The sequence below is a fragment of the Urocitellus parryii genome, chromosome 4 (assembly GCF_045843805.1).
Source record: "Urocitellus parryii isolate mUroPar1 chromosome 4, mUroPar1.hap1, whole genome shotgun sequence".
NCBI lineage: Eukaryota > Metazoa > Chordata > Mammalia > Rodentia > Sciuridae > Urocitellus > Urocitellus parryii.
In genome coordinates, this window is record NC_135534.1 from 199,414,993 (window position 1) to 199,428,080 (window position 13,088).

At 38.9% G+C, this 13,088-nt stretch overlaps 1 protein-coding gene across 1 annotated transcript; it reads left to right on the forward strand.

Annotated features, from left to right (window-relative positions):
• The first annotated feature begins 4,896 nt into the window (after positions 1–4,896).
• Positions 4,897–5,835, forward strand: LOC144254616 (olfactory receptor 1J21-like). Its single transcript, XM_077797989.1, has one exon. It carries the CDS (start codon positions 4,897–4,899, stop codon positions 5,833–5,835), a length of 939 nt encoding a protein of 312 aa, XP_077654115.1.
• The last annotated feature ends 7,253 nt before the right edge of the window (positions 5,836–13,088 follow it).

The window sequence follows — 13,088 nt, forward strand, 5'->3', positions numbered from 1 at the left end:
TCTCCAGTATAATTTTTCTGGTGGTGAACAAGGCCTGATTTTTTATATGATTTCTGGTGTTCACTCTCACTTGTAGTTTTCCATATTTTCTTTTGTGGTAAATAGTTAAGATCACAACTTTTATATTTTGCAATTATCACTTCATGAAATCTATTTTTAGGCCCTTTTCTGGTGAATATTCTTGGGTATGATTAGGAGTCATGACCAGGAAGGCAAAGTTTCTATAGTTCTCTAGCATCACATCTCTATATAAATTTTTCTGAGCAGGCTGAAGGCATTCCCACTCTTCTTCAGTAAAATCAATGGCTATATCCATAAATGTTAACATTTCCATTTCCTGACTCTCAGGGTTCTCAGCGTTCTCCCTGTGGTTTGTTTTCAGATTCTGCATAGCACAGACACCTGGGCTCCGGATCCAGGACAGAAGCCTACAAAAAATCTGAATAGAGCAATTTTAAGGCCGAAATTTATAAGGCAGTGCAATAACAAGCTTCTATGTAATACATTTGCTGAAAATTAATCAGAATTAAATTCGAAATTGTTTGGAAAAGGAATGATATAGTATTGCAGAGGAGGTAAAATCTTGACTGTAACATGTTAGAGACCTTCAGCCAGCCTGAGAATTAAGATGATATAAGACAGATTATACCATCCACCTAACAGATTTAACAGACATTGCTGAACATGTCATACAATGACAGAAAACAATTTGTCTCATAAGCTCATGGAATATTCTCCAGGGTAGACCATGTATTAGTATGCAAAACAAACCCGGTGAAGTGAAAAGAATAAGAAATAATAGCGTGTATCTTCTTCAACCACCATGGAATAAAAATCAGCAACAAGAGGGATTTAGAAATGGTACTAATACATGAATATTAAACAGAATTTACTTTACTGTGCAATGGATTAATGAAGGCATAAAAAGAGACATTAAATCATTTCTTGAATTGGATGAAAATTTAAATAAAACATACCATAATATATGAGATATAGCAAATGTTAAAGGCAAGTTTACACCAACAAATGTTGCATAAAAAAGAAAAACTTCAAATCAACAACCTAATAATGCAATGGAAAGAGCTACAGAAGAACAAAGAAAATTCACCATGAGAAGAAGAAAAGTTGCTGGGCACGGTGGCACACACCTGTAATCCAAGCAGCTCAGGAGGCTGAGGCAGGAGGATCACGAGTCAAAGCCAGCCTCAGCAAAAGCAGGGTGCTAAGCAACTCAGTGAGACCCTGTCTCTAAATAAGATACAAAATAGGGCTGGGGGTGTGACTCAATGATCAAGTGCCCCTAAGTTCAATCTCTGGTCTCCTTCCCCCCCGCCCATAAAAGAAGGAAAAATAAAACAAAGATCAGAGCTGTGATGAATGAAATAGAGACCAAAAAACAAAACAAACAACAACAAAAACAAGAACTTGACAAATGAAGAGCTTTGTTTTTGAAAATTTAAACAAAAGTGACAAAATATTAGCTAGAATAAGCAGGATTAAATAGAGACTCTAATAAATAAAATAAAAGGTAAAAAGGTGACATTCATTACTTCTGGTACCATAGATATACAAAGGATCATTAGTTTTAATCCCAAGCACAACCAAAAAGTATAATACGGTATCATCAAGTGGGACTTAACACCAGGAATGCAAGGATTATTCCATATACACAAATCATAAACATAGTCATACATCAAGAAAATGAGGATAAAAACCACATGATTCTCTCAAGAGATGCATAAAAACATTCAATAAAATTCAAAATCCCTTCATGATATAAAGGCTTAATAAATTAGCTATAGAAGGAACGTGTGTCAGCACAGGGCTGTCTATGGTACACACACATGCTCATGGCACCCAGACAGTCAGGTAGTATGTCGTCCCATAACTAGAGGGTGGCAGGCCACAAAGCATAAGGATGGGTTCCATTTGTAGTTTAATCCCTCCAACGTCAAGGACAGCCCCACTGCAAGCCAGAGTATCATCAACCCTCTTGTGTTCTCAGAGTATTTATATCCCAATGAAGAAGGAACAAGAAGAGACAGGGAAATATGTCCACCTACAGACAAAGAGGTTGTTTATCAAAGGCTCCCTCCAATAGAGGTACTTTGGCAGCCCAAGTTCAGTGTTGAGACCGACCAGTGCTGGGGCAACTGATGGCTGCAGTGGAGGGCCGAGGGAGACTTCTGGATTCCTAGGAGCACAGCACCCAGCTGGGTGTCACAGGGAGCAGTGTGGAAGAAAATAAATGGCTTATTCTGCTGCTGTCCTTTCTATCCCCTGCCCTTTCTCCTCCACCTCAGGCCTCTGGCTCAACCAGTACTCAGAGAATGTGGTGGCCTCCATGCAGATCAGCGTATCTGGCTTGGACTCAGATCACCACTTCCACCATCTCCTGGCCCAGCCGGAGCACCTGGAGTACACTGAAGCAGTGCCAGAGGGTGAGGATACAGGTGGGAGTGGTGCAGGTGAGTCCAGAAGGAGGGTGGGCCACACTTGGAGGAGGCTCCAGGGTCTAGTGTTAGACTAGGAGTAAAGCATAGCCTCGGATCAATCATTTGGGATGACTTTGTCTGGTTAGGCTACCTGGAGGTGGAGTTTTTGATAGCAAGCACAAGCCTTCACTGCCAGCTCTGTAACCAGCTCTTGAGATACAGCCTCAGAATTAGCACCACATCTATGATCAACCATAGCACTAGGACCAATATCAGTTCAACCACCAGCTCCCTAGAGAGGCCCAGATCCAGATCTCAATTCAGTACTGACACTTAAGCTGCTACCTCGAATTGAAGCTACCATGTTTCTTTTTTTATGGATTTTTAAAATTTGTTCTAATTATTTATACATGACAACAGAATGCATTTCTACTCATTATACACAAATGGAACATGACTTAGTGCTCTAAGTATTGATGTATATTTGCCAAAATTGATGGACTGGTTCATTAGTATCTGAGTATATTGTTGCAGGTGGTTGTGTAATGCAACTTAAAACTACAATTTAGAATAGCCATGTTGTGGAACCAACCTAGGTGTCTATAATGGATGCATGGAAAAGAAAATGTGGTATATATACACTGAAGAGTTTTACTGGGCCACAAAGAAGAATGAAATTATGGCATTCACAGGAAAATAGAACTGGAAAATTTCATGCTGAGATTAGCCAGGTCCTATAAGAAATTGACTTTGGTGTCTGGGGAAGTAGTATTGCCATTGCTTAGGCCAAAGAGATCCTTTTTGTGGTACAGTTTAACCAATTGAGAAATATCACAGAGTCATGATCTTCTATATGTGTACGTGTAGTGCTGGACTGAACTCAAGGTCTTCAACATGTTGGGCAAGCACACTTTCATAGAGCTACATCCCCTGTCCGTGAACTATTTCTTTTTTCACTTCGTACATGCAGTTAAAGGAGGTGCCAATAAGGTTCTTCTGATCTGAGAAGGAAGATTTGTCAATCCTTGACTTCTATCTAGGAAACAGGTCAATGGGACAGGCATGGTCATCAAGGAAACACATGATCAATGATGATCTAGAGGACCCAGAACCATTACTGAAGTCCAACTATTTTCAGGATTTCTTCCCTCAAATACAAGTACAAGTTGGATTTAATATAAAAAGAAATAAGTAATAATACTTACAAACATTCATACATTATCACCTTGAATAATAAGCATGTGCTATTCATTTTCTACTAAGCATTGAAGAAATGGAACTAGAGATGTATGGAATGGATTTGAGATCAGTTTTGTAAGGGGTTGAGTGTAAACCATACATTGAATTGTTTTTATAATGCCTTGGTTAACTGAGAAGGCAAAAAGTTTTGTGAATCACCAACTTCCTAATACTGGTTGTCATCATTATTCCTCTAAGGATGAACTCTCTTATGGCCTCCTCAACTAGTAGTTCTCCCCCAAGGGAGCCAAAGGCAGTGAGGCAATTATACCTGGTTTATCTCTAATTTGGAGTCGGGGATGGCATTCCCAAGAGCTATAAGCAAATGTTTACCAATGTATCAATCTTGTTTCATTCTGAAATGATAGGTATTTCACCTGTCACAATAGGACTTAGAGACACTTACCAACTCACCTGTTTCACTCTATTTCACGCTTCCCTGAAAGAAATGGATAAACTTCCCATGGATGGTAGCTGAAGGTATGTGTGTTTGTGATCTAAGGGGCTAAGTCAGAGCATGAGTAAAATTAACCTTCAGTAGTATTATTATATTTGGTTTTTATAGGTGTTAATGAACCTTTATTTTATTCATATATTTGTATGTGGTGCTGAGAATTGAAGCCAGTGCTTCACACATGCTAGGCAAGGGCTCCACAACTGAGCCACAACCCCAGCCCTTATAATTGTTTTTATGTTTTCCGATCCCATGATTCTTATTCCCCACATTAGAGTACGACAGACAGCTCTTTGTAGAGTAATTTATCTTCAGCTGTGTCTGTATCCAAATTTTGGAATGTTAGGGAAAAAACAAAACTCTATGTAGAATTATTCCCTCAAACTGGTTCTCTAACTTTTGAAAAGAATTTAGATAAGAAACATTTCTCTCTTAGTGTATCTTTCACTCTCATTAAGTCTTGCTGGATATCTTCATTTTCCATCTTCTCATAGATGCTTCATGTTTAAACCTGGTTTGATCTGAAGATTCTTCAGATATATTTCAGTGTTTGTCCACAGATGTTGTGTTGTTTCCTGGGAGACAAAAAATATCTCCCCCCACACCCCCACAAATCCATCACTTATAGCCCATTTATCTAGCAAAAAGCTTGATATATTCAAATTAAAATGATTATTCCAAAGCCACGTTTCCATTGTATAATAGTCACAATGACTTCATTCTTTCACTTTTCTATGTCTTTAACATACAGCAAAAGAGAAGAAGAGCATGAGGAGGGATAATCAGAGCAGTGTGTCTGAGTTCCTCCTCCTGGGGCTCCCCATCCAGCCAGAGCAGCAAGGCATGTACTACGCCCTGTTCCTGGGCATGTACCTGACCACGGTGCTGGGGAACCTGCTCATCATCCTGCTCATCAGGCTGGACTCTCGCCTGCACACCCCCATGTACTTCTTCCTCAGCCACTTGGCCCTCACTGACATCTCTTTCTCCTCAGTCACGGCCCCAAAGATGCTCATGAACATGCTGACGCAGACTCAATCCATCTCCTATGCTGGGTGCATTTGTCAGGAATTCTTTTTCTTATTATTTGCAAGTCTTGACAGCTTCCTTCTGACCTCAATGGCCTATGACAGGTATGTGGCCATCTGCCACCCTCTTCATTACACCAGAATGATGAGACAGAGCCTCTGTTTCCTGCTAGTTCTTGTGTCCTGGATCTTGTCCTTTGCCATCGCTCTTTTGCACACCCTCCTCCTAGCTCAGCTCTCTTTCCTTAGAAGCAACACTGTTCACCACTTCTTCTGTGACCTCTCTGCCTTACTCAAGCTGTCCAGCTCTGACACCACCATCAATCAGCTGGTCATCCTCACTGTAGGATCAGTGGTCATTACCCTTCCCTTCATATGCATCCTGGTCTCTTACGGCCACATTGGGGCCACCATCCTGAGACGACCCTCCATCAAGGGCATCTACAAAACCTTCTCCACATGTGGCTCCCACCTCTCTGTGGTTTCTCTGTACTATGGAGCCATTATTGGACTCTACTTTGTCCCCTCATCTGGAAATACTAATGACAAGGATGTCATTGTGTCTGTGTTCTACAGTCTGGTGACCCCCATGGTGAATCCCTTCATCTACAGTCTGAGGAATCGGGATATCAAAGGAGCTCTGAGAAACATCCTCACTAGAGCAACGTTTTCAGTGTGATAGGAATTGTCCTCCTGTTACTGCTTATGAGGTTTTCTCAGTCCCACATGTGTATCATTTCCTCTGAATTGCCATTTCTTAGTGATTATGTATTTATTTATTGGTGGTACAGGGGTTGGACCCAGGGCCTTTCACATGCTAGGCAAGCTCTCTGCCACTGGGAACTTCTCCAAGCCTGTTTCTTAGAGATCATATTATATGACACTTTTTTTTTTTAGCTGTGGTTCACTAGACATAGTTTTCAGTCTCTCTGTTTAATTGTCTTGTTAATCTTGAAAATGTTTTTACAAACATACCAGCACAGCTTCAGTTTCTAAATTTTTCCTTCTTATAATGTATCCTTGTTCTGGATATTTGAAATTTTCATACAGTCACTGATTTTGTCTTTCCCCCACCCCTTTAGAAACACTTTTTTTTCCCCCTGAAGATAACTAAATTTTTTCTTTTGGAAAGTTCATTTTTCCCTTTTGTGTGGAAGTTTGTAAGACATTTTGAATTTGTTTTTCTTCACTTAATAAGAAATGTAATTTTATCTTTGTAATTTCATTTTTTCTTATTCATATATTTTAATTTATACATTGAAATTGTACACATTCATGCTGTATAATGTGATATTTTGGTACATGTGTACTTTGTGTCACGCTTAATTGATGGTCAACATGTTTATTTCCTCATTTTTCATTTTTTTTTGTTCTGAGACACTCAAAACACCTTTTCCTACCTGTCTTGCAGTACATAGTATATTGTCACTGTTCCTATTCAATATACAGCACAACAGAACAGAAGAACTTATCCTCCTAACTTCGTGCCCTTTGGCCAACTTTCCCCACCTCTTCTTCTATCTGTTCTCCTGAACTGTTGGTAATTTTCAAACTTTTTCCAAATATTTCTTGTATTCTTACAGAAATGATAACTAGGGACATAACTTTTTTTTTTTACAAAGAGAATGGCCCTCGGACAAATTGAAGGAGAAGACTTTCCATAAAGGGCCAGGTCAATGGTCTACATAGAATGGGCCCAGGACTCAAGTGATGAACAAAACATCAACTGGAGTCCTCCAGGCCCTACGGGGCCATGTGGGTGTGGGGCGTGGCAGTGAGAGTGATGGGTTTGAAAGGCCTTTCAGGTGGTGATGTTATTTGGGAGTCGGGTCCTTTTCAGTAAGGGGTTAAGCCTCCCTGGCTGTGGACTGGAGAATGGCTGGGCAGGAGGTCAGGAAGTCTGGGCAACATGCAGTGAGTTCAAGCAGGTCTTCATTTTAGGTTAATTCAACTATATTTTATTTAAAATACTTCCTAATCCAACTACATAAATGCAGTGTTCTGTGTTTCCATTAGATACGGCCAAGTTTTATCTTTATTCCTTGAGAAACTGCCTCAGCTCTGGGCAAAGGTACTTAGCTCCATTGATATAATATTGATATATATACTACTCTGATATATATTACATTGACATTATATTACTCTGACAGATGTTTCTGTATTCCTTTAACTCTAGTATTTGGTATAAAGGAGGAAATTCCGTTTTAAGAGAAGTTTAGTAACTAGCCTTGCACTATGAACCTGCCTGTATTTAGTTGAAGCATATTCATGCTGTTTCATATTCATGTGTGAGAAGCCAAACCTTGTTGGAGACCCATTAGTCACTGGAATTTTTTTCACACATGAGCAATAATTTACACATTTTTACTGGAAATTTTACTTTAAGAAAATATGAAATAACATAATAATAATACACATAAAATAGCCAGTTTAACTATATGTATGTGTATCCACAATATCATAATGTGCATGAATGCATTTATGTGTTCTTCACATGTGAGGTATGATTACATTTGAAATAATTTTAACAGAAATATCCACTTAACAATCTATAGGCTTAAACTATAAAAAACTAACAATATCATTGAAGCCCCTTCTGTCTTCCTCAATTGTATCTTATTTCCTCTTGGAGGTACCCAGTAGTTCCACTGTTTTCAATATTCACTTATTTCTCATTAGAATTTTAAGACTTCTTCAATGATCCATAAATTTTTATCTGCTCTGGATGTGCATATAAAGGAATGGCTATGTGTGTTCTGCTACATTTGGCTTTTGTTGTCTCCTCTTGCCTTTGTGAAATTCTTCTCCATATTTTCATCTTCCACTGTGAAACTATGATAAACTTATCTGCTCTGTTTTCATGACCATATTTTGTTTTGGCTTTCAGTATGTTGCTATTATAAGCAATGCTACTACGAACATTCTAGTGCATGCATATATCAGAGAGAGTTTGTAAATTTTATATGTGAGAAATACTATCACTGTTAATTTATTTAATTATGTTTTTATTCATGAGTTATAGTTATACTCAATATTGGGGTTCATTTGACATGCCCATATAAGCATGGGATATAATTGGCTCCACTGCACTCCCCAGTACTTCCCTTTTCTCTCCCATTGTCCTTCTCCCTGTTCCCCTTCCTCTACTAGTCTTCCTTTTTTAAATTTATAGTTTTTAAATTAGTGCTATATGTATATATACATATATATTATATATGACATATGACATATAAAGGTGAAATTCACTGTGGTGTGTTAGTGTATGTATATAGGATAACTTGATCAGTTTCATTCCATCAACCCTCTCTTTTCCCATTCCTCATTCCTGCCTCTATAACCACTGCCTTTGCTCCACTGACTTCCCTTCTATTTTCATGGGATTCCCCACTCATCTCCCCATCCCTTAGTTTGATCTAATTTCCACATATAAGAGAATACATTGAACCCTGAAATTTTTGAGCCTGGCTTATTCCATTTAGTATAGTTTTCTCCATTTTCATCCATAATTTTACCAGAAAATGTCATAATTTTATTCTTCTTTATGGCTGAGTAAAATTGCATTACTTATATATACCATATTTTCTTTATCCATCTGTCAACAGGCACCTGAGTTGGTTCCATAGATACAATCATCTATTCTATTGCATTGTTCTTCACATAGATACAATCATCTGATATCTGATAAAGAAACCAAAAACATAGGTTGAATAAAAAAATGGGATTTTTAACAAATGGTGCTGGGAAAACTGGGAATCTGAATGTATAGGCATGAAACTAGATCCATGTCTTTCATCCTGTATAAGTCATCTCAAAGTGAATCAAAGACCTAAGAATTAGAGCAAAAACTTTGCAATTGCTAGAAGAAAACGTAGGCTTAACACTCCTACATATTGGCACAGACACCAATTCCTTACAAGACCCTAAAGCTCAAGAAATAATACCAGAAAGTGGGGTGGCATCAAAATAAAAAGTTTCCATACAGTAAAGAAAGCAATTAAGAGCATGGAGAGAAAGCCAATGGAATTCAAGATCTTTGCGAGCTGCTCCTCCAACAGGAAATTTATATCCAGAATATATATATATATATATATATATATATATATAAACTAAAAATTCTTAATGTCCAATCCCCCCAATTAATAAGTGGGCAAAAAAACTAAACAGACATTTCTCAAAAGTGGATTTACAAATGTCTAACAAATATATGAAAATAAATATTCAATGTTTTTAGCAATCAGGGAAATACAAATAAAAGTTACAGTGAGATTCCATCTCACTCTGGTCAGAATTGCAATCAGTGCTAACTTTTACTACAAATTATTATACTAATAAACCAGTCTGAAAAGTCTACACAGTGTGTGATCTCAACTGCATGATGTCCTAGAAAATGTAAAACCATAGAGATAATAGAACAATCAGTGTTTACTAAGGGTTTGGTGTAAAGGAAGGGGAGGAAGGAATAGGTAGAATGAAAGAGGAGGTATAGGCAGAAAGATTATTCCTTACAGCACCCTAATTTTGGATACCTGTTTCTGTGCATTAGTCAAAAAACACTAACCAACCAACAAGACAAACAAACAAACAAACAAAAAAATCCCATTAAAAAAACAACAAAAAGAAAGAAAAAAGAAAACAAAGATTTATATAATCTACGGCTATATATGACAAACACACAGCTGAAGTCATTTGGAATGGGAAATGCTGAAATCACTGTCTCTACAATCAGGAGGCGGACAAAGCTGCCTATATTTGTTTCTATTCCATAAAGTATTAGAAGTCTTAGAACAAAAAGGGCATCCAAAGCAGAAAGGAGGAGGCCCAATTATCCCTGTTTACAGACAACAAGATCTTACACATAAAAAACCTTAGAGCTCTATTTAAAACTTTTAGAGCTAATGAACACATTCCATGAGGTTGCAGGAAACAAAATTAAAACAAAAAGTGCTTGTTGTATACCAACAACAAAATTTGTGAGGAAAAAAAAATCACAAAAGATTCCATTCCCAGGAGTAAAAAAACAAAATAGCCAGAAACAAAACTAAATAGGAGCAAATGATCTCTATAATGAAAAATTAAAAACTCTGATGAAGACACAGGAATAGAAGTACGACATGTTCATGGATTGGAAGAGTTAATATTGTGAAAATGACCATTCTACCCAAAGCAATTAGCAAGGTCAGTGAAATTCCTATCAAAATATTGATTGTAATCTTCTCAGAAATAGAAAAATACTTTCCTAAAATTTTATGGACTCTCATAAGCGCCCAATAGCCAAAGAAATATGGCAGAAAAGAGGGCGAAGTAGAGGAATCATAATACCTAACTTGGAAACACACTACAAAGAAATAGTAACCACCACAGTGTGAACTGGTAAAAACAAACAAACAAAAACAATGACAAAAAAATAAAATCAGACACATTGACCAACAGGACAGAATAGAGGACCAACAAATAACTCAAGGGAAGCAATTTTTATAAAGCCCAGATCTGCTGAACTCAGTGGTGTAGCAGTCTCCAATCTCACCCAGACCCCAGCAGTTGTAGTGAACAAGTTTCTTGTGAATCTACTTGGAACGTTAGTCCTATAGGCCCAGCGGCATGTGTGGCTCGAGTAGGCCCTGTCTTTGCCCTTTGATAGAATAGTGGCAATGGGAAAATGAGGCCCATTCAAGGCACCCAAGGAATAATGTAGTACGTTTATCAAAACTGCAGTTCAATGTCCCACTCAGACCTTGCGAATACTTGGCACAAGAGCAGATTCCGTGTGTTGCTTCATCTCTACAGTGTTCATGGGGCCCTCCTGCAAATCAGTGCACCAGAAAGCAGATACAACCCTGCTGTGGTTTTAGGGTGTATATATTCCAGTGAAGAAGGAATAAGAAGAGACAGGAATTCTCTGTCAAGCCTACAGATAAAGGGAAAACTTGTTTAGCTATTTATCAAAGGTTCCCTCCAATGGAGACACTTTGCCAGCCCAAGCCCAGTGCCCAGGCCTACCAGTGTCTGGGGATCAGAATGGTGGGGCGGGTGAGGTGGGGTGAAGAGCTTCTGGAAGCCCAGGAAAAGGATCGAGAGCACCCCACCCAGGGAAGGTGTCACAGGTGAGCAGTATGGACGAAAACACCAGGCCTGTGACTCTGTGCTCTCCTCATTATCTCTCTTGCTGTCTTTCCCCTTTGGGCCCTCTGTACCAGTACACAAATGTCTATGAGTCCCTGAACTTTATTGGTCTAGAGTAGGTGCTGACCTACGTGTAGATCAGTCTTTCTGGATTGGACTCAGGTCGCCACTTCCACCATCTCCTGGCCCAGCTGGAGCACATTAAAGCCAGAGGGTGAGAAAGACTGGGAGTGATACAGGTGAGCACGTAAGGAGAGGACAGGACAGGCCACACTTGGAGGAGGCCCCAGGGTCTAGTGTTAGACCAGCCTCAGCCCAATCATTTGGGATGACTGTGTCTGGTAAGGCTACCTGGAGGTGGAGTTGTTTATAGCAGGCTCTCCAGAAAGCAGGCAAACCTCCAGTGCCAGCTCTGTAACCTGCTCTCGGGGTAGAACCAGCTCTCTTCAGCAGTTCCAGTCAGCACCACAGCTACAGTGACAGAGCTGGAGTCACTATCCTTTCCACCAGCTCCCTAGAGAGATCCTGATCCAGATCCAGATTCATGATTGACAGCTAGGCTGCCACCGCACATTGAAGCCAACATGTTTCAAGACAGAACCACACGCAGCATCAGGACTGGCACTAGCTATGGAGCTAGAGGCAGCCTCAGTGAAAATTCTGGCTTCAGTGCCAGAAATAGACACCTCCAGAAATTCATTAACGGACTGTTAACCAGAAAGATTAGGGGTCTCTCCAGGGCCATATAGTGTTGGAAAGGGCTCAGAGGAACTCACTAGAGTGATGGCAGTGCTTTAGCTAGTGATATGTATTTGCCAAAATTGAAGGACTGGCTCATTAGCATCTGAGTATATTGTTGCATGTGTGTGTGTGTGTGTGTGTGTGTGTGTGTGTTTAAAATATAACAATTCAGAATAGCCAAGTTATTGAGGTGACCAAGGTGTCTGTCAGTAGAAGAATGGATTTCATTTCATATTAACTCATTGGTGAACTTGTCTCCCAGTATAACCACTGTCTGTTTGTGTCAAACCTTCAACATATAAATTCAAGCACAGAACTTCAATTCATAAATATGCATATATATATTTTTTGTTCTGTGCTTTGTTATATTGTTGCAGTCTTGTTTTTTGAGCTGCTATGAACATTGGTATGGCTGCGTTACTGTAGTATGATGATTTTAAGTCCTTGGGTATAGACCGAGGATTGGAAAAGCTGGATCAAATGGTGGTTCCATTCCCAGTTTTCTAAAGAGTCTCCATACTGATTTCCAGAGTGGAATGTTTGAACCAATTTGCAGCCCCACCATGAGTGTGCCTTTCCCCCCACACCCACACCAACACTTATTAACTGCCATTCTGACTGGAGTGAGATGGAATCTCAATGTAGTTTTAATTTACATTTCTCTGATTGCTAGAGATGTTGAACATTTTTTTCATATATTTTGACCATTTGTATTTCTTCTGTGAAGTGCTTGTTCAGTTTCTTTGCCCATTTATTGATTGGGTTATTATTTTTTTGGTGTTAAGTTTTTTGAGTTATTTGTATATCTTGAAAATAAATGCCTTATCTAAGGCACTAGTGGTGAAGGATTTTCATCTAAACTGTAGGATCTCTGTATGCTGAATATAGCAATTTCCATCTCCAGTTGGACATGTGCAAGACACCTTTGGGGTATTACGTCTAACATCGAACTTGTGGTATACAATTATGTGCATTATTAACAATAATAATGGCATATTTTTTGAAGTGATTAAGATTTCTAGCTATACAAACCCTTGTCAGCAAAGAACACCCTCAAACTTAATTTTTCCA